At 48.6% G+C, this 22,853-nt stretch overlaps 1 protein-coding gene across 1 annotated transcript; it reads left to right on the plus strand.

Annotated features, from left to right (window-relative positions):
• Positions 1–1,293: 1,293 nt before the first annotated feature.
• Positions 1,294–18,135, plus strand: pax3a (paired box 3a). The gene is made up of 9 exons (XM_030114583.1): positions 1,294–1,378; positions 1,746–1,981; positions 2,940–3,069; positions 3,159–3,305; positions 11,816–12,015; positions 13,214–13,379; positions 13,473–13,693; positions 16,733–16,996; positions 18,069–18,135. The coding sequence occupies exons 1-9, from the start codon at positions 1,294–1,296 to the stop codon at positions 18,084–18,086; spliced, it is 1,467 nt and encodes a 488-aa protein (XP_029970443.1). The 3' UTR covers positions 18,087–18,135.
• Positions 18,136–22,853: the final 4,718 nt, after the last annotated feature.

Genomic DNA, 22,853 nt, shown 5'->3' on the forward strand with positions numbered 1-22,853 from the left:
CAGAGGTCACTCAGTCACTTCTATTCCTGAGGGAACAGGGGGGAAACGCACCGCTCTATTAAACACGCCTAATTATTATAATGATCACAACTCGACAAGCTTTTAAAAAAAGACAAGTGGCGTCTCAAGTGGTTGTGAGTGTCTGTAATGAAGCATCTGCACGGATGTGTTCCACCGCCGCGTGGCTCCAGAAGAGGGAAAGAAAGAGGACAGATTTCTCTCCTGACCTTCATCCGAGCCTCCGCCTCTCCCGATGACACAAACCAGATTATCATCACTAACGTGGACTTTGTTTTGTCCAGTTTGTGTTTTCTCCCCTCATTATTAGAACTGTGACGTGTTAGAAGTTACACCTTAAATGGATGTGTGAACAAAATCTAAGAAAAACTTAATTATCCACCCTGACACAGCAAAAACTAAGTTTCTTTAACTTCATGAAAAGTGATTTACAAAAATGTATAAGATAACGGTAAATAACAAATAACAAGTGATTAACTATTCAAATAAAATATTTAATGTTATTAGATATTTTCCGTAGAGTTGAGTAATATGATCGATTCTCACGAAGTTATTTGAAGATATTGTTTAAATGTTCTCACAGTGAATCTCTATAAACGCCGCCATTCACAGGCTGCCAATGTTTAAATAAACTTTTTGTTCATCGTGTTTAACAGACGCTGTATCCTTAAAAACACATTGTCGACGCTGTATTTGAAATAACTTTATATGAATGTTTTGTTTCTGTATCACGGGGAGACTGTTTCACCTATATTCTTCATCTTTTCCTCTCATATCATGTTTCACTCACATGACAGTTTTCTTCACCACATCAAACTTTTTTTTTTGTCTTTGTAAGAAGTTTGCATGAAGCTTGTGACATGCCAAGCTGACCCCGCGAGGTCAGTCAAACCGGACGCAGCCAATCAGAGCGCTCCTCCGGCCCCCAGACGTCCGGGTCCGGGACCAATCAGCGGGCGCGCGGCGGAGTCGGACGGGACGGGGATCGCGGATAAAATGTTTGACTCCCATCCATCCTGACAGAGCATCTTCCCGAGCCCCGCAGGTCCCCCAGAGCCCCGCACCGCCTGACAGCCGGCTCCTCCAGCCCGCAGCACGGAGGGACCCGCTCCTCGCAGCCGCACACCCGGCGCGCCGCGGGCGCACAGAGCGCGCAGCGCAGAGCGCACGGAGCGCGCGGCCAGCATCGGCCCGCAGAGTGTTGTTTTCGAAGGATTTACGAACAACAAGTGAAGGCAGACTGACCCGAAGAAGTCCCTGACAGGGCGAGCAGACATGACAGCGCTGGCAGGAGGCTTACCGAGGATGATGAGACCCAGCCCGCACCAGAACTACCCCCGGGGAGGGTACTCTCTGGAAGGTAGGACGCTGCCACCAGTTGCTGCCCCCAGCAGAAACAAAACTTTAAACTGCCCCAGCAAAGTTGCCATTATTCATTCTTTAATTTTAGACCTGCAAAATGATGAAAATCACGATGAAACCGTCCTGAACTTTAAAAAGTTTGAACTTTGCACTTTGTGTTTTGATGTAGAAATTAAATAACATTTCATGATAATCTCTGGATAAATGTGTTGTTGTGGTGCTCTATTTTAGTTATTTTTACACCATTTTGCAGAAACTTTCTGCTACTGTAAAGTTTATTAACAGAGCAGTAAACTTTATGCCTGCCTTTCAAGTTGTTCGTCAATCTGTAACGGATTAACGTGCCACGGTTCTCTGCCGTGCAGTCTCCACTCCTTTGGGCCAGGGTCGGGTCAACCAGCTCGGCGGAGTCTTCATCAACGGCAGGCCTCTCCCCAACCACATCCGACATAAAATCGTGGAGATGGCCCATCACGGCATCCGTCCGTGTGTCATCTCCCGTCAGCTGCGGGTGTCCCACGGCTGCGTGTCCAAGATCCTGTGCCGGTACCAGGAGACCGGGTCCATCCGGCCCGGGGCCATCGGAGGCAGCAAGCCGAAGGTGAGAGCCGCGGCCCGGGCTGACGCTCCGGGGCAGAGACCCTGGAGGATGCAACTTCACACATATAAAACTCATCAAATCTCCATAAAGCTCTTCATTTAGAACACAATCCAGTAAAAAGCATGGGCAGCAAAAGTTTTAAAAAGTTTCACATGTAAGACTTTGATTATTTATTTGACTTAATTCTGCAGTTTTTCAGTTGTGAAGAAAAGAAAGAATGAAAAAGAAAATCGGGCTGTTTTTATACTTTTTGACAATGTATTTTTACAAACCCTTAACTTGAAAAGGAAGATTAAAAAAACAGACATGAAAGTTTATATTTATTTTTGTGGCCTTATCTTCACAATTCACACGTTAAACTTTTGATAACAGATGGATATGATAATGTCTTATTTTATTTTCTTATAAGAATTAACAGGATTTTATTTGATTTAGTAGAAAGGAAATTTCAGTCTGTTTATATTTTTAAAAATGTACATTTAATGTTTGAACATATATGTTGTATAGGAACCATTTATATTTATGTTTACTTCAGCTGACTGATAAATAATCGAGAAAAAATACATCACAGTGTATTGAAATAAAATCTCATGAAATTAATTTTGTGGCCTCATTGCGTTTACACTTTTACGTCCAGAACTAATGAATTTTATTTTCAGCTGTGGAAATTTCCTCACAAAAGAACGAAAATTATTTTTGTGGTGAAGAAATAATTATCTCTAAATGGTATAATTAGACACAAGTTGTTATTGAATATAAAATACATTATTATAACAATCATGGAGGATAATTAATATCGGTTTTAAGAAAAGGCTTTTTAATGAAAAGTTTCTCCTCTAAACGCGCATTTTTCGTCGCCAATTCGTAAATTTTATTTTCAGTAAATTCTAAGACTTGTAGTTTAATGTGAGGTTTTTTTTTTTAAGGTTTTAAAGAGACTTTTTTCTATTTTTCGCAGCAAACCGCGTCTCCAGAGGTTGATAAGAAAATCGAAGAGTACAAAAGAGAGAATCCGGGAATGTTCAGCTGGGAAATCAGAGACAAGCTGCTGAAAGACGGAATCTGCGACAGGAACAACGTTCCTTCAGGTACAGCCAGAGTCACCTGCTGCCACCTCAGTCACACCTGTTTCACAGCCACTGCTCCGGAGACCCTGACCCTCGTTCTGACCCCGCAGTGAGCGCCATCAGCCGCATCATGCGCTCCAAATTCGGCGGAGTTGGAGACGACGAGGAGGAGGAGGAGGATGAAGTGGTGAAGAGGGCCATGGAGGAAAACGAACCGCGGACCAAACACAGCATCGATGGCATCCTGGGAGACAGATGTGAGTCCAACGTGTTTGCTTTCTTCCCCCCTCCCGACGCGGCTGAAAAACAGAGGAAACCCGGAGCGGGTGAGAATTTGCAGACGGGGCTGTAAATGACTGCAGCTGGTTCTGGAGTTGAATGTTGGAAGTCTGACGTGAAAGAGAAAATATTCGTGGAAGGTCTGATGAGGATCCACAATTACTGAATCAGGAATTTCCCTGAAAAGAGGATTTTGGTTGGATGTGGACTTTTGGTTATATCTATATAGTAATAATAATGCTAAAAAAAGGTATTTAACTGTACTTGCGTTAATATCTCTGTATTTCTGAGCAGTTATAAATACTTTGCACGAGTTTCACATAAAAAAACTGCCCTTCCTTTAGGTTTTAGGCGCTCATGCGTGCGATTAAACAAATATGCAAAGTTTTTTTTAAACCAAACATTTGTCCAACTTCCAAGCCTGAGAACTTTTTTTTTTTTTTTTTTTTTTTTTTTTTACACTTAATCGGACACTTGAGGATGAACTTCAGGGGACAAAGCATGGAGAGTCCATTGAGACTCACACCTCAGTTTGACGCGCACAAAAGCCAAACTCCAGTGAGCGGCTCAGTGGTGTACAAAAAGATGCCAGGGCCTTTCAACGTGGGGGGAAAAGAAAAGGAGGAGAAGAAAAAAAAACCTGGGCTGACAAAAGGGCCGGGAGAAGACATTATGAACCCGCAATGAGCGATGAATTATTCAGGGACAGCAATAGGCCCAGCGCAGCCGGTTTATAGACTGCTCCAGTCCCACAGCTCCCCTCTGTTTACTGTTGCTTATTGAGCAAAAACATAAGGAGGAGAAAGCGCAGACTTCGGGCAAACACCTGTTGATTTACGGCCTGTTGGGAACTGAAAAGTGCTGCAGGAAAAGTAAAGGTTGCTGTTGGAGACATGCAGCAGTCTGGGGTTAATTATTGATGACAGACCTCTAATAAACAGCAGCTCCAGGCCTGAGGCGCTCACGCCTTTCATGGTCGTCCAGGTTTTATTTTATTTTATTTTATTTTAAATGTTTAAATTTTCTCAGAATATTGCAGAACGAGCAGCGAGTTAGTACTTTTGCCTGCTGTCCAAAGGCAGAGGGATTTTCTGGGCCTTTTCTGCGCATGCACGGCGCTTTCATCGCGCCTTTTTTGTCTTTGCGCAGTGAGCATGACGCCTTCGGCCAGTGAGCGCAGGGAACTCCTTCTCTCTCCACTAGATTAAATCCAAACCTTTTATTTCTCTGCACTTTCATCTCCAGCACAGTCCGCCCCTTTCCTTTCCGCCCGGGGCGGCTGTGGCTGCATGCGGACACTTCCTCCTCCCAGAGACTCTCCCGGACCGTCACCGCTTCAGGAACTGATTGAAAATCAACACATTCCCTCAAAACAGCAAAAACCAAGTGGGAGTAATCAGCACTAATGTAGCATTTCTGCAATCAGATTTCACCTTTTTCTTTAATAAATGTCTAAGAAAATATTAATTGAAGAAATGTAAAAAAAAAACCACACATAAACATTCTCTCATTAATTTCTTTCCTATTTTTTTTTTTTAATGGAATCCAACATCAACATTTTGCAGCAGATAGGTGACACCCGATATGCAAACAACTGGAAAGCACTTTTCCCATTGATATACAGGACAGCACTATTTCATTCTTGTGTCTCTTTGTGGAAGTAGTTGTTGTTTTTCTCTTTTATAGCACTTCATTAGAATGTGAAAAGGGAGGTTTGGGGACTGAGAGAGTGTCTTCTGGCCAAATATTGATTAAGTAGGTGTTTGCAGAGGCTATTGTTGCGGTGGAGAGCGGCCTGTTGCTCTCTGCCCCTTTCTCCTCCAACACTATTGTTGGCTTTCCTTAAGTGCTAGATCAAAGCTGACTCATTTAGATTTATTTGTCTGGGAAAAAGGCCGGCGAAGGTTTGTGGGATAAAGTAAACTGTGCCTGCATGGCAGCAAGTCTGGGAGAGCAGGGATATTTCTGGATCTAATCTTCATGCGTTATGGAAGTAGCTGTACACTGTACACACACACACACACACACACACACACACACACACACACACAGATGTTCAGAAAAGTTACAATTCCTGGGACAAACCATGAAGAGCAGGTAAATAAATATATAATAATAAAATAAAAAATTGCAATTTATCCACTACCTCCTTTCAATGACACACACACACTGAAGCAGCAGTGTTATTTATAATTATTCTGTGAAAAGAGTGAATATTTGTAAGTCCATGCATTCCTTTTATGATTTTAATTGGCAAATCAAATTTTGTTTTAGTGGCAAAATGAGCAACTTGTGTGAGAGGGACTGAATTAATTGATAGCATCCTTTCCCCTCTATTTATTACTGTTAGCCTTTAGCCTCATTTAACTAATTAAAGTAACCAAAGCCACAGAAGAGGACGAGCCACTCTTGCGGGATCCATTTATGGCAGTGGGGGTGAAAGGCAGAGAGGAGCAGAAGAAAAAGAAAGCTCAGAAATACAAACAGTCAAAGGGATAACTTTTCTTTAAAGGGAGTCCTGCGGTGCCAAAATGAATGAGCCCAGTTCTTTCAAATCTGCCATGGTGAACGCAGTCAACATGTAATAATTGGTTTCATTGAGGTGCATTCCAACAATCTGCTGCCATTCTCCTGCCTCCATTGTCCAGAGGCAGGCAAATAGCCAAAGGGACAGGAGGAATCAAGTGCTGACAAAACATGAAAGATTTAGCTGCTTTTGTCAAAGGAGCTGAGTAGGACTTTGTTTGTGTAAATAAACTGGGTTAGTGGCTCCCTGTGAGTTTGGCCCGAGCTGGGAAGCAGCGAAGTTTGGGCAGCAGGACGATCATGTTTGTGTTTTATTTGTGTAGGAAATTTTAAAACGTTCCAAAAGTGCATGTAACGTCCAATTAGCAGGGGGGGGACGGTGACAGCAAAAAAAGAACGCCCGCACGCACACCCGACATCTAATCCAATTTCCAAGTTTCATAACTTGCATTCTCACGAGACATCTAAGACTGTAAACAGATGCATTTCTCTGGACAGCCGAGCGGTGTGGCTTTAACCCCAAACTGTAAACACTCCGACACATGCAGAGTTTCTACGTGTGAGTGGAGGCTTGGAAGAGGCAGAACGCCTCGATTCAACCAGAGGAATGTCTGCCACTGCCACATTTCCATTTCGCTCTCAGGCCTGGATAATGGAGAAATTTATATGAGGGCCTCTCTCTCTGCTTTCCGGCGTTAATAGAGCTTCTAATGCTTGTTTATCCTCCTGGAGGACTGCTGGGACAAAAACAAAGCCCCAAGCCTGATGTATGACTGCCTCTGCAATAGATAGATAGATAGATAGATAGATAGATAGATAGATGTGTACTTTTGATTCTGAAATACAAACACTGAACAACTTTCTGTCTCAAGGTTTCCTCGTTCCCAAAAAAGAAAGAAAAAATCCACACCGGCTGATCTGCAACTGAATACAGACTCTATGCTTCATTAAAGCCTCTTTCTCTGCTGGCACCCACATTGTGATCCTCCAATATTAATTCAAAGGACAATTAATGAATGCGGGCCATCTTTGAAGTAATAGGCAGGGGTCCTGCCCCGAGCCGGCCCCTCGGTGCTGATGTACTCTCCACATTCTCCGCACTAACCCCAGAGACACTGTGAAGTGGCTGAAAGAGAGGCAATGAGCAATAGAAGGTCAAGGAGAGGAGCCCCAGTAGAAAAAGAGCTCTCTATTTCCTTGGAAGTATTAGCCAAGCAAAACTCTGTGATGGGGAGGATAAAGGAGGGCACAGAGAAAGAGGGTCGGGGGCGAGGGGACTCTGCAAAGAGGAGCACAATGGGATAGTTAATTGAGTAAAGCCAGACAGCGTTGTCAATCACTTAACTTTGTTTAGCCTCAGTTTTTGTGGAGCTGTTTCGTCCAGCACATTGAACATTAGAGACACGCCAGCACCACTCCGGAGCTGTTTTGATTAATGCCTTTCTTTTCCTCTCTTTGAACAAAGAAACACTTTAAAAAAAAAAAAAAGATCTCACTCAGGATATTTTAGAACAAATTTTGATTAGAGTTTATAGTTTTTTTGCTTGTGGTGTCTGTGGAAGTAATCCGTGTGGAGAGCAGTGTGCGAGCGTAGGGTGAGGGTTAGATTAGGATTAGAAGGGAATGTGGTGAAGGTTCCTCTCTCTGCTGAGTGTCTGTGGAGTCGGAGGGTCGGCGGCGAGGCCGTCTTCTCTGCAGCGGCTGTGAAAAGGTCAGGGGCTGACCTCGGGTCACTGCACTGTTAAAACTATCACACCTCCGGAGAAGGAGGTTACCATAATGTTTGGGAGGAAACGTCAGCGGAGACACCGGTCGCTGGACGTCCCGGCGAGCGGGCGCTCACGTGACCCGGCGTTCCGGCAGGTTCTGGCTGTGTGAGCGTGTCTGCTTGGCCCAAACGAGGCGGATCATTGCTGGTTAGCGGTCCCCGTCTGACCGGAACGTGCTGCAGACTGGCCTGTTGCTGCAGCCCTGCGTGGGCTCTGTGCAGCCGCATTGTCCCTGCCCCGAGGGTGGAAATGCCACCGTGAAACTGTCACCTAAACGCACCACGGTGGAACTAAATAATAACCACCGCACACTGGGCACGCATAATAGCCACTGAGGGCCATTTGTGGCTTTTTTGTCACTGCACCAGCCTTGGACACAGATACATCTTTCAACTTCATATCGCCGGCCATTTCTTTGTCCGCTGAGTGCCAACCTCCTGCGCTTGCTCACTTTTTTTCCCTGTCCATCACATCATCATCTCCCTGGCTGTTTCCCTCTCCACCCCCACCCTCTTTCCCAGGCAGCTGCGGGTTCCTGGGGGCTCTTTAGCAAGTCAAGTGAGCAGCCCACTCACTCCCATTTTTCCCTTAACTGTTAACCCCAGCTGAGCCCATAAGCTGTCAGTTAACCATTCTTTTCGTCCGGTGCATCTGCTCGCTCTGGCTCGATGTGCCACGCCGCTATTTTATTCAGCGGCCGGCTCGCGCTGTGAGCCGTGGCCCTGAAAAGGCCAGATCTACTTCCCTGGGCAAATAGTTAGTTCATTTGTCTCTTCTGCCCTTTGTTTTGTGCTGCGAACACATGTCACCAGCTCAATTACCTTCTCTATTAACAGCCCCTGGAGGAAGGGCTCGCCAGCCCCTACCAGGCAGGGCTGTAAACCGCCCCATATGCTCTCCTTCGCTTTCTCCCTCGCTCCCAGCGCATCATCCCGGCCATTCCTCTTGTCTGATGTCCCTTCCTGGTTTTAATATCTACTTTGCTTCACTCCCGCACCTTCTGTCGCACTGCCCACGACTTTCCTAATATTTTTTTGCCACTTGAAACTGCTCGTGTGGTTGCACGTGCACACGTAAGCACATACATGATTGTGTGTGTCTGTGCATGTCTCTTCGTATTAGCGTCTCGCGGCGGGGTGGGAGGAAGGGGGTCGGAGGGGGAGACCGCTTGGCAGGACGGGTCCTGGCCAGGGTAGTCCACGCAATAAACAAGAGCGCTCTTTATTCCCCCGTTTGGAAAGGCCTCCTGGTTTTCTGGCCTGCTGGAGGAACTCCTGCTGCAGGTGAAGCTAATGGAACTGGACGTTCACATCTGGGACCCTGCGGAGTTTAATCTTCCCTGCCTGTCAGGCTCTTCCTCTTGATCAATAAGTGGTTCTGTTTACCGTGTGGGATGCATCTGCAGCGCCGTCCCTGAGTGCACAGCTGAAAATCCACGCGCTGGTTTTCTTTGCATTTGGAAACCTGTTGAATTCACTTGTTGAACACTCCAACTCTGCTTCCAGCGTCCCAGCAGTCCTGCTAGCTGAACCACATTATTATTATTATTTTATTATCCTACTGTTCACTCTGTTTTGAAACTAGTGTTTTATGGATAATTCTCCAGAAGCCTCAATTTCCGCTGGAGGGATAATAATCTATCTTTCTATTAGGATTCTTGTCAGAGCCACAGCTGAACTGTGAGCAGCGATAGAGTATTTTCAGCTCCCCAGCGCTTTAGCTGCAGCGTAAAATTTGATTTGGGTGTTTAAGCAAGGAGGTCGAGGCCTCCCTTTGTGCGTTTGGGATCCTCTTCTGTGGTTTGTTGCAGGGAATGTGTGGGAACAGGTCCACTGCTGCATCAGTGCCTCTAAAGCGCTCCGCAGCGCACCAGCCTTGTTTGAACAAGTCAGAGATGAGGATGCGAGGAGTGAAGTGACTGGAAGAGATGGAAGCGACAGGTCCCACTTTTAAGAACCCCCCCCTCCCCGTTTTGCCTCGACTTTTAGATCCACCCCCCCCCCCCCCCCCCCCCCCCCCCCCGTTCTGCCTCAACTCGGCTCCCCACACCCTTCCCCGAGCATCTTCTTCAGGTGCCTTCAGCTTCCCATCTCCTCTCCATGTCAGCCCTTCACCTCCCTTCCCCCCAGCCCTGTGCCCCTCAGGCCATGGAGGGGAGGGGATGAAGGAGTGCCCCCCTGCTGTGTCCCTCCACAGCCCCCAGTGGCCCTTCTCTGGACCCCATTGTGCCCCCTCCCTTCTCCCTCCCACTCGTCATTCCCCCACTCGGCCCCTGGCTCTGCAGCCCCCGTCTCGCCCTCCAGCACCCCCCCACTCCCCTGCTGGGCAGGTGACAGGCCCCTGAATGCGGGCCCGGGCGTCCCTGATGGCTCCTACAGATGGAGCGTGGTAATCGGTCCAATAGAGCCCTGCCACAGGCTTTTCCCTGCTCAGATACAAAGGCTTGGCCACATCACTTCCATAAAAAGAAGGACAGAGAGCGAGAGAGGAAGAGAGAAAAAGAGAGAGAGCAAGCCAGAGGATGACAAAAGCGACACTGTCATTTGCCATTAAGGCGGACTCTGTGACGGAGTGTTTTCCCTCTTGCTAATAATAAAAACAGGGAGGGAAAAAGAGAGGGAAATACAGAAATAAAGGGGGCAGAGGAGGAGAGATCCACCCCCGATCCTGTAGTTAACATGAGTTATCCAGTGCCGTTGGGGCGCTTTCTCTTCTTCCCGGTTTTATGAGCCCCTTTTACCTCCCTCAAGAATCTCCTTCGTCTTTCATGGTTCTTTTTCTTTCCTTCCTTTCCCTCTATTAGCATGGTGACAGACGATATTCCTCCTCTTCTCCTGTTACAAATTAATCATTGGAAGCTACACTGGATAATCCAAACACTGTTGATGTTTTCAAAGTTTTATTTTCATGCTGCGTGACTGTCTCCTAATGCTTGTTGTATTATAAAATTTGCTCCAATTGGTCTCAGGCCACAGCCTTACCCAAACAAACCACATCCGAAACTCACGGTGCACGTTCCAGGAGTATTCAAGCATCCAGCCAATCCCCGGTGAGCCTATATGCCAGCGTGGCGCCCTCGATTCAAATGTAATAAAGAGCTCTTCTCAGCATCAGGATCCTGTGTGCGGCAGTCCCTCGCACAGCGGCGTTCCCAGAGGCCAAATCCGTGTGTAATGCCTGGTCAGACACACACTGGCAACCGGCACAAACATTTCCTGCTCGGCTCCAGAGGCTCCGGAGCGAGGGGAGATCCCCGCGCCCGCCCCTCCCTCCCCGTCTGACTTGGCACTTTTTAATTAAAGCTTTAAATCTGGAGAGCAGAGGGGAGACCGGGGGAACCAGACGAGCTCCAGTCGTCCGACGGCACCTGTCTCTCCTGCCTTTCACTCCTTCTTTCTCCGCTCTCACTGAAGGTGTCTGCTGCGTGGAACTGAGTTCCTAAAAGGTGCAGTGAACCCTCCTCAGGACCTTTAAGCGGTCCTCAGGAGTGCATTCCAACTTTCTCTCTCTGCCTTGTGTCCATCTGTGTTTGACACATTGTGGCGGTCTATATTCAGGCGGTGAAAGCCCTTCGCCCAGACGTGGCAGATGCATGCTTGAGAGTGTGTATGACTGAGAAGGAGATGGGGGGATTGCTTGCGCACATGTAATGGGGGACAAAGGCAGGCTGTCACGCTAGTTTGTGGAGCCTAATCATTATTTAATAGACGGGCTGCCTCCCCCCAAAATGCAGAAACAGCGCTCTGTCTCTGCTCTCAAGCCTTTATTGATTCCCTTCTTCTGCTGAATTAGATCCCAATAGCCGTCTCCAGTTCCCCACTCGCTCTCTCCTGCCCTCAACTGAACAAACAGATTAAGAAGCACCTGCAAGGGGCTGCAGGGCCCTCACCATGGGAGCCTATCCACACGGCCCACAGCACGGCTAAGACTGGCAGAGACACAGACTCCCAGGGAATAGATGCCCCAGAGGGATCTAGTCTGCTTTAATCCATGTTCAAGCAGCCTCTGTCTTTTGATCCCCTCAGGAGCCACTGAGCAGTTTAAGAGAGCAGGAGGATCCGATCTAAAGTGGCTCCGCACCATGTGTTGTACTCAGCATAATCTATTGTCTCAGGTCTGCCTATTGTGTCGCTCTGCGCCGGCGAGGCTCCTCACAACGCCGGACTCAAAGTCTGCTTGCCTTTCGATCCCAGCCAGCCACTCGGACGAGGGCTCGGACGTGGACTCCGAGCCGGGCCTGCCGCTGAAGAGGAAGCAGCGCCGCAGCCGCACCACCTTCACGGCCGAGCAGCTGGAGGAGCTGGAGAGGGCCTTCGAGCGCACACACTACCCCGACATCTACACCCGGGAGGAGCTGGCTCAGCGCGCCAAGCTGACCGAGGCCCGGGTTCAGGTCAGACACACACACACACACACACACACACACACACACACACAGATGTTCATAATCATCGTCACAGCTGCTCAGATTTCTCATATTTACAGTTTCTTCACTCAAACATGAACTTTAATCTACTGTTTTCCCCACCATGTTTATGGGTTTTTATTATTAGTGTTTGTTTCATTTTTATTTTAAATTCACTGGAAACTGTGATATGAAGATATCTACTCCTATATTCCTAATCTAATGTGAGTGTGTGTGAATTGAAGCATCAGTAATGTTATATTTCTGGCAGATACACAGTGTCAACCTTACTTCAGCCTAATCTAATCTTCCACATTGATGACTTCCATTTATTTTCCTCAGATCACTGTAAAATCAACCATAATTGTAAAGTAATCCTAATCTTAAAATATGTTTTCATCAAAGTGATTTTCCCACAAGGAAGTTCCCACTGTGACTGTGTAATCAGATGTCAGTCCCCAAAGCAGTTATAAATCCCCCCCCCCCCCCCCCCCCCCCCCCCCCCCCCACACACACACACACACACACACACACACACACACACACTCTGGTAAAAATATCTGTACATTTGTGTTCGAGCCTGGCAGTCTGGCGGCGCGGCTCCTGACAGCCATCGATGTGTCAGTCTGTCATGGATATGTGTCATGTGGGCGTTAAATTGCCCTGGGATGTTGCCACACATTCTTTACAGCCATTAGACATGTGTTACTCCTGACAACTCTGGACCCCATGCCCGACACACACACACATACACACACACACACACACACACTGCGTCCACTGTGCACCAACACAGATTCCTATTTTTGTCAAACTCTCAGCGAAAAAGCCGTGAAAAGATCTTAAAATAGATGCTTGATTTAGATGGGTTGGTAATGTGGGCTTTAACAACCATAACAAGCCTCTGGCTTTATCTGAACTCTGTGACTCTCAGTAGCACACAAAGACGTAATGTCTGTGGTTTTACTGCTCTGTCCAGATGTTAAGATCTCTATCAGCTCCGCTGCCTGCACTGGGACAGCGTGGCTTCTGTAACACACACACACACACACACACACACACACACACGCACACACTCACTGGTCTAGCGTGAATGACACTAAAACAGAAAGTCATGCATGTAAAGTTCTGAAGCGAGGTTCTTCTGGGTCAGCGGGTGAATAAATGTGGTTTCGTTGCTTCTCAGGTGTGGTTCAGCAACAGAAGAGCCCGCTGGAGGAAACAAGCAGGAGCCAATCAGCTGATGGCGTTCAACCACCTGATTCCGGGTGGATTTCCTCCGTCGGCGATGCCGGGCTTGCAGCCCTACCAGCTGTCAGAGAGCCCCTACCCCCCCACATCTATCGCTCAAGGTGCGTTCCTCTGGTTCCTCCGGCACAGGCGCTCATGTCTTCACAGTAGCTGTTTCTCAAATGAATTTACCGTGAATGTGTGTCTTGCTGCAGCCTCTGAGCAGCCCAGTACCGTCCACCGACCGCAGCCTCTGCCGCCCACCTCCGTGCACCAGAGCGGGCTCGGCTCGGCGGCGGCCCCCCAGGACGGAGGCTCGCCGTACTGCCTGTCCTCCGGACGGCACGGCTTCTCCGGGTACTCCGACGGCTTTGTGGCCCCGGCGGGACACGGCAACTCGGTCAACCCCGCCATCAGCAACAGCCTCTCTCCGCAGGTCCGTCCGCACAAACACACACTCTCATTCAGGCAAGAAGGCTGGTTCTTCCTCCCGGGCTTGGCGAAGGGCTCCATATGCTCTCTTAATGATGCACAACAACATGACCTGGAGGTGTCACTGCAGGGACGCTGAGGAGACCTTGTCAGGCCGAAGAAGTGGGCAGCTTTTAATTTTTGTTTACTCTGACAGACAGTTTGATGAATTTAAAATGTGGTAAACGTCCGTCTTTGGAGAGACAGAAGGGACCAGACACTAGGAGGGATGTATGGACGTCGGACGATGACACAAATCAAAACTGAAAAGACAATTATGGTCGATTACACAGTCATCAGTGTCCATCAGTGGCTCCCTACCAGCCCAGAAGATGGACTAACAGGCGTAAAACGAGCTTTTAACTGCCACAAAGGGTGGCTGGCCCACGTGCAATGCATGCTGGGTACTAATTCCCATGAGAGAGAGTTTTAGACTCCTGTCAGGCACAGATAAAAAACTGCCTCGGGCAGGTTTGTGACTGCTTGAATGCCTGAGGATGTATATATATTGAATAAACGCTGGAGGTGCTTTGTTGTGGCTGCCAGGGCGCGCAGGCCGAACGCGGTCGGTGGCTGAAGCCGTAATTGGCTGCTTTGATATGTGAACTACAGTTTGAGACGGTAAGTTTTTGTTTCCCTCTCAGTGTGTCTTCACAACACACTGCTGTTGTTTCTTAACGGATCGAGGTACAGGAGCGATCTGCAGCAGCTCTGACTGCTGGCTCGGCTGCAGCGGCGGTGCATGGCGAGCAGGCGTGTGCGTCGTCACGCCGGCTGCTGTGTGAGTTCGCGCACCCACGGGGTCAGCAGCCAACTTTAACTCCAGTGAAGAGGGCAAAGGTGCTGCGGCCTCCCTGATGGTTTGGACATTAACCTCGGCCGGCGGCTCTGTACGGAACGGACGTCTCATCTTGCAAATCGGACGGCGTGCCTCGAATGTTTTCTCAGTCTGGAATTGCAATCAGCCAATGTTCCAGTGTCTTAATTGATTGGAATGAAGTAATCTATCCTCTCGTAACAAAGTGTGTAATTTATGCAAATGACTCACTTTGTTGGCTAATTTGTTTTAATTTATGTATTCATTGCAGCTGTTAAAATGTATATTGCAGTACAGTTTTCTCTATTTCAGATGAGGATAGAATTAATTTCCTGATTTTAAGTTAATAAGGGAGAGGAAATGAGAATTGATTAAATTCTTTGACATTGATGGTTCATGCTGGAGGACCTCTTTGGACTCAGATAACTTTCCAGCTTTATTTGGCTGCGGTGGTTCGGTTCCTCAGGTGATCTGACAGAAAACGCTCTCTGCAGTCATCTGGTTATCTGAACTCCAAATTTGTCTGTGAAAGCTGCTCTCCTCTACCTGTTCCCGGGTTCGTTCAGCTCCAGATATGGTCACAGCAAAGCAGCGTGGACTTCAGCTTTGGATCAGGTTTGCTCTCGGTAGCTCCGCGTCAGGCCGATGGTTTCTCCCACTCTGGCGTCTCGCTGCTGATCTGGTGCATACCAAAGCAATCCTTTCTCACCAAGGAAGCAAGCGGCCAGGATTTGCACCCCCCCGAGACCTAATCCCCGGAACAACCTCAAAACAGACGCAGCATTGGGAACCGCTGCCGTTTCAGTTGCTCGCCGAAAGTGCATGAATGTATGAGCACGTAGATCAGACACTGCCGCCACACACACACACACACACACACACACACACACCGCACAAACTAATGCTGGGCTCATACGTGCACGCCGACACAAGCACCGTGCACGGCGCCACTCCCAGAGGAGTCGCCGCTTCAGCACGGAGAAATGAAATGAAGTCACCAGAAACACTTTTTGCTCGTAATTAAATCAATCCAACAAATAAATGATTGCGTTCTTGTTTTATGTGAAGTCATTTCACAGGTGACTGAGCTCTTACTCTCCTCCGTTCGAGCACATGCAGAAGATTTCCTCTGGAATTAAAGAAATAACAGCTTGTGTAGAGTTTATGATACAGAAACACAAATGTTTAGCAGAAAGAGGAATACAGAGGTCAGATCGCTCCGGCACACCGAACTGTAAATTACTTCCATTAAAGAACAGTGTGTGTGTGTGTGTTTGTGTGAAGTGTGTGTGCCAGCTGGCGTTGGTGTGGAAAGCCCTCGTTTGTCCATCACCCACTGCTACTTCTCCTGCGCTGAGGAGCTGTTCGCTTTGACTCCTGGCTTCAGCCGGGCTTTCTTGGACTGTAACTCTTGTTCTCTCTTTCACTCCATTTTTCTGGACGTTTTCATGACTTCACTTCTCACGCGAACCTTTGTGCAGCTGTTCACAATGCATCACCCATCGCCCTCCACCCCTGACATCCCAACAAAAAAATCCTCGCCTCACACGCACGCGCGCCGCTGCATGCACCTACTGCTTCACACACAGGAGAGGTAGCATTCAGACACACACACACACACACACACACACACACACACACACACACCCTGCTCGTTCCCACGTACCCTTTGGCCTCGTTACCCTGGCCTCACCAGGACACGGTGGTTTTAGGGCATGAAAGTGAGACTATAAAACCAAGCTTGAACGAAATGCAGCTCATTCGTACAAATCTCCTTTACTTCAACAAGCAAGATCAAGATTTTTAATCCCTGTTAATTGCGTTGGCCGTATTGAGCTTTTTTTTCCTTCGTGCTCCGTCACTCTCATGATTGGACGAACAAACAGAAGTACGTCCTGCAGAAACCACGGGTGCACCGAGGGCCTGAACTCTCCAGCCACTGTCAGCTCCCCACTTAGTCAAGCAGAATAAAAAGAACCACATGTGTGAGGGAAGCCAGGAATAATGTATTTCTGACAGTGAACAAAGAGAGGGCTTCACTCCAGCCCACCAGAGTGGAGTGGAAAAGATGAGTGCTGCATTAGATTTATGTCTATAAATGAGGGTGTAAATTGCGGTTTAAACTTTCTGGACAGATTCTGGCGGCGCTGCCCTCCGCTGACCGTCTTTCCCTGTGTCTCCCTCCAGGTGATGGGTCTCCTGAACCCCGGCGGAGTGCCTCATCAGTCCCAGAGCGACTTCGCCCTGTCCCCTCTGACCGGAGGCCTGGAGCCCAGCGGAGGCATGGCGGCCAGCTGCCACGGCTCGCAGCGCCTGGAGGCTCTGCCGGGCCTGACCAGCATGCCGGCTCTGCCCAGCAGCCAGTCGTACTGCCCCCCGTCCTACACCTCCCCGGCCTACGCCGTGGACCACCACCCGTCCTACCAGTACGGACAGTACAGCCAGAGCAAGGTACACGCCGCTGCCTGCTGAAACGTGTGTTTTCAGACTGATTCACGTGGATTTCCAGTGGAATTAGTCTTTCTTTTACAGAGCCGTCCCTCCGCAGCCCGCCTCTGGCCGTGTGACTCTCAGACTCTCGGGCCTGGCTAATTGCACAGGCCCCGCTGATGAGGGAGCTTCTCAAATCACATCTCTGCGAGAGGGCAGGAGCTGCCGGGCTCCCTCAGTTTACATTAGCGTCATCAGGTCGTCCGCCAGGCCGCGGCGCTTCCCCCAACACACACACTTTCCCTCACTGTCCCTCCGTGACCCCGCGTGATGAGCCCCGCCCGTCGAGTCCTCCGAGCCGCTCACCAAGCCATGTAATGACCCCTGAGTAACGGAGACCGCCGCCCCGGAGCGAGGAGCCACTTCCCAAAGCGTGTTTGACAGGAGGGCGGGGCCACGGGGCGGCGGCCGTGTGCTGCTGGGGGCTGATCTGAGCTCCGCTGCCACATGTTGACTGGCCCATCAGTGGCAACATCTTGATGTCGTTAATTTAGCCGGTCCGGGGAGGGACGCACATCCCGCTGGGGGGGGTTCGCTCAAATGTGTGTGTGTGTGTGTGTGTGTGTGTTCGTCTATGCTACATGCGTAGTACATATGTGTGTGTGTGTGTGTGTGTGTGTGTGTGTGTGTGTAAAGGGGGCTCTTTAACAGGGGGTGTATACGGCCCTCGGCAGGCCGGGATTAGAACCATGTGTCCCAGCGGAGGTCAGATCTGGAGTTGTTATTGATCAGTGAAGCAGGACCAGAGATCCAGGCTGCCTCTGAGGCTCAGGCTACTTTTACTAACCAGGCTCAGTTCAAAGAATGTCCGCAAATATCCCCGGAGCTCTTTACCTCTCTGTTAAATGTTATCATTTAACCTGAAGACCCCGTTTCCCATCCTCGCCCGCTCCCTGCAGTGCTTCCTTTTTACACCACACGCCTCATTTCACCCCCATCTTAAAGTTTTGGCAGCATTACTGGTCTTTACAGTTACAGTTACACGTAAAGAGTCAGTATTAAGCCTCTTTCTGTCTTCCTCTTTCGTCACCAGGTGCCTTTCATTATATGAATCCCCCCCTAAAGAAGAAGCTGATCCGGCCGCTCCGACGTTCATTCCAGGAGACGCTGCCTCTGCAGACGTCCCGTCCAGGAGGAGAGCGGCTGAGGTGGAGGTGAGCCGACGGCTCGGCTGGAATAACGAGGACCAAAGGCCCGGCGGCCTCCTCCTGCTACCTGACGCTCCGAGGACAATGCCTGGGTCGGTGTCCACGCCTCGCGGACAGCGGGAGTAATACACCCAGGACGTTGTCTTTGACGGAGGTAATGAGCGGCAGAGCTTCTGAGGACGGAGCTTCCAGGAGTGTGGACGGCGAGCGCGTGGCGTTCAGCCTCAGCGCTCCTCCAGGACAGTCTTCATCACCACGTCTTACAGCAGTCACGTTAACTGTGCGGTGATGCCAGCCTCATGTGAGACAGTGGAGACAAACACGACCAGACTGAGGGGAAAACAAACAGCAGGAACTGACGCAGCGTGGAGTCACGGCGAAGCTGCTGCAACCCAAAGAAAGTGCAATACATTCATACCTCATGTGATGTAAATGAAGCCCCATCGAACGAGCCCCTCGCGCTCTCTCTCTCTTTAATGTCCTTCATTCTGGGTTGTATGCATTGACCAATCAGGGGAAATCATCAAGTGATGAACGATAGCTAACGTAGTCATTAAAGCCAAAAACTTCTCTGCCGGTGAATACATTATTCAGTCTGACAGTTAATTTTGATTTTGTGTGGCTTTTCTTGCATGTTTTACATTAGTTTGTCAGGAACATTTCTTATTTATTTAGTCCTGCTTGTCTCCTCTGTGCGTCTGGTAAAAACGCCCCTCATTGTCCCAGAAAGTCTTACACAGCGTTCATTATCGATATTCTTTTTCCTTTAATTTCATTTACAGCTGCGTGAAATGATTTTGATGTAAGAAGGTTTTGTGTACAATATAGCACTATTTACTATTTATAATAAAATATGTGAAAATGGACACGGCTGAGCCTTTGAATCGTGTGGTTTTTGGACAGTTTATGCAATAAAAACATGATGAGGGATTGTGAGCTGAGTTTCTCTGGATTGCTGAAGACCAAATGAGAAAAGTGGAGCGAAAACACAAGTAAATCACAGTGAAACAGGATGATGACCGCTTTCTCCAGCAGTCTGACTTTATCAGTGAAACATCTGTAGCAGGAAATGTTCTTTACATTATGGCCAATGTGTTTCTTCATGCAGTCATCCAGTTAGAGCAGTTTGTTTTGTGATGGTCCTCTGACAATACGAACACACACACACACACACACACACACACACACACACACACACACACACACACACGTATTTTAAATGAATATAGGTGGAAGCATACATGCATTCAGAAAGACACTGGCAGACGTTTGATATATGAATTATGTGTCGGGATTTTTAGATTTTTAAAAGGGACCCATTTCGCTGTCGCTCTCAGCTTGCAATGCATCAACCATGATCTTCACACACACACACACACACACACACACACACACACACACACACACACACACAGGGCTCTACATCATAAATATATCCCCTTTCATAAACACTCCTTTTGGACAAATTCCTGCTCCCTGGTGGCTCCTTCACACCCCTTGATGACTAAAGCAGAGCTGCTGTAAATTACACGAGCTCAGGAGCTCACACACACACACACACACACACACACTCAGTGGCCCGGGTTCACAGACACTGTTGGTGGACTCCTCATATTTGTCTCTGGTACATTTTTATCGCCCCCGCGGTTTTCCCCTCGGCTCTGCAGGCTGACAGATCAGGTACGCAGCTGTCCACGTCCTTCATCTCCGCGCCCAGCCTGCAGTAGCACCGAATGAGAACTTTTTATTTGCCTTAGCGTGTTTGTTTGGACTCGTTTGTGCTCAGTTTGTGTGCTCGACGTGATAAGATCAAGGAAAGATCACATTTCACTATTTTCTTTGCTCTCCACAAACATTTTTTTTTTTTTTTTTTACAAGTGCTGGACTTGTAAGACAGAGTGAGTGAGAAAGCCAGAGGGGTTGCTTTGGAGCGGCGTGTCAGTCAAGCACCGACACACTGGAGACAACTTAACCTCTGACCCCAGCACTCTTTGAAATGAGGAGACTACTTGACCGGAGCTGACAACAATCCAAGTGTCTCTGCAGATTCCAACCCCCAAATTGAAAGTGAAGGAGCGAGTACAAAGAGGATGAGCTGAGAAAGAAAACAAAAGTTTCAGATAGGAAAAAGAGTGAAAAGGCATGGAGGGTACTGCGGGTCAGATCATCTGGAAGAAGAGAAGATTTAGGAGTAATTTCAGACTGCTGCTCTGATTCAGATTCATATCTGATCAAAATGATAAACAATTCGATACAAATCCCCCTCAGACGGAGGCCAGAGCTGAGCTTTTATTTTTTGGCAGCATTAGGAGAGGAAATAAGTGGGCTTTATCTGTGAAATACCGCCTTATCAAGGCTCTTGAAGCGTGGCTGAGTGGCTCACAGCATGCCTTTCCTTAAGTGGTGAGAGCCTGCCTCCCACACTTGTCACTCGTCGTCCTTTTCCAGTTGCCTTTTCTCTCTTTCCTACCAACATTTTCCATTCTTTGCCTTTTCTTTTGCCGAGCCTTTTCTGTACAGCCGATTTGAAAACGAAGAGCATGAACCGAACCGTCCTGCTTTCTCTTCTCACCAGATGCCGGAAGGTTCTGGAGGACTCTGGCTTCAACACCAGCGGACAGCAAACCCACACCGGCGCAGCCAGCGTGTCCAACGCCAGCCAGGCGGCCAACGTCTCCGCTTCCAGGGAGGCTTCCGACAGCTCCTACCTCTACATCGTCTTCGTAATGCTCTTCTACTCCACCCTCGCCATGATGCTGTTCAAGTGCTTCATAAGCAGCGATGAAGAGGAGAAGGATTCTTGTGAGGAGTTTCTGAGTCCTGGGCAGCCCTCAACACAAACATTCAACCAAGGCCACATGGCAGAGAAGCTGCACTTTGAAGAGGAGAACAGCCTGTGAGCCGGGCTTTCCAAGGCGAGCAGGGGGAGGAGGGGGATGGATGCATATGGGGGATGTTTTGACAGTCACCAAGCCAGAAAAATGTCAGTGCAAACTTACTGAGGCAAGACCTGCTAGTGATTTTGTGAAACCTGTAGTAAGTTCATTTTTCCTCCTACGCCCCCCCCTTCCCTCACATCTGACAATCAGAAACCTCACGCAAGCTGGCCGGCCGGCAGCACGGAGGAGACGGCTGCCTCTGATGATCTGGGAGACCCGGAGAAGGCTGGAAACCCGGAGACGTGTGGGTCAACGGCAGGCCGGAATCTCCTCCTGTGAGGCCCAATCAGGATCAATAACGGGGGCCTTCCACTTGTCCTCACCACAGGAACCAGAGAGGCTGCAGGGCACGGCGGCTGTGGACAACATTGGACACCCTGTGGGTGTGTGTGTGTGTGTGTGTGTGTGTGTGTGTGTGTGTGTGTGTGTGTTGTAAGTTACAAGACTGAAGCTGAAGATACAGAAAAAACATCATTAGACTGTATGAGTAGAAAACTTTACAGTTTGGTGATAATATTTTGATGAGATCTGACCTCAAGTGTTATACCTGTTATTTTATTTTCACTGGTACCAAACATTTTCAACAGTAGCCAGAAATAAGCCTGTGAAATGAACACACACTGTAGGTAAGACAAAATGACATCCCGCTCCCAAATTGGTCCTAATTAGAGCCAAAGCTCCGTGCAACAGCCAGGACGGAGCGACATTCCTTTGGCATTACATTTGTAACTGATCTTTGGAGCCTGTGCGCGGGGCTGCGGGGCTACAGGGCCGCTCCAACCCCGCGGTGACCCCGCACGATCTAACTTTACAAAGCTGTGGCGAAACGTGAACCCGAGGCTCAGTCCGCAGAAATAACTCCAATTACGCAGCAGGGATTGTGGAGAGGACCTTGAAGAGGAACACACGGCTCGGCCCCTTCGCGCAGTCCGGCCAGGTGAACAGGTAGAGCGCAGTCCGCGACGCGCAGCGGACATGGACGAGCATGTGCGCAATGTGCGCCTTTTACGCAATTAAATCTCCGGGGGTCAGAGGTGGAGCCGGGCACACAATGGAGCTCTAATTCAAACTATCCGCTCCTAGAGGTGGTACCGGTCCCCGAGGCCACGCGGACCTGCTTCCTCTTCATCCTCATAATTCAATTTCTGTCTCATCCTCCACCCATGAAGCGCCGAGGTCACCGCGTGTGGAGAGGCATCCACCCTCAGCAAACAAAGCGCCTTCACACTGCTTCGGCTGCTGCGTGGTCCCGGAGCAAAGCACAGGGGTTCATCTTTAAACAAACCAACATGTAACGATGTAACCTTAGAAATAAAGTGTCATTATTCCTGTAACAAGGCTGTGCTGGTATCAGAAATGAATCATTTCAGTGAATGACTTGTATGTTTACATGCCACAACCAAACCGACATTAAAACTGTGTTTTACATTTACATTTTAAAGTAAATCCATGTAATTCTTTGTTTGTTTGAAAGCATTTAAAGGTGACAATAAAGTCTTTTACCAGTCAAGTGTTTGTCCCTGCACTGTAACTGGTGATGGTCATCAACTAATGATCTGCTGCCATCTGCTGGTGATGATCTGACACTGCATCAATAAGCACACCTCTGGCCTCCTCCTCTTCACATCTTTTCATTTAACCAGGCTTCTGTTTTAACATGAAGCTCTTCAAGCTGCCGTTCTTCATTTCTCCCCCTGGAGGAATAAGTGACTTTGTTCTCATGATGGTCAG

This window comes from Salarias fasciatus, chromosome 18 (assembly GCF_902148845.1).
Source record: "Salarias fasciatus chromosome 18, fSalaFa1.1, whole genome shotgun sequence".
NCBI lineage: Eukaryota > Metazoa > Chordata > Actinopteri > Blenniiformes > Blenniidae > Salarias > Salarias fasciatus.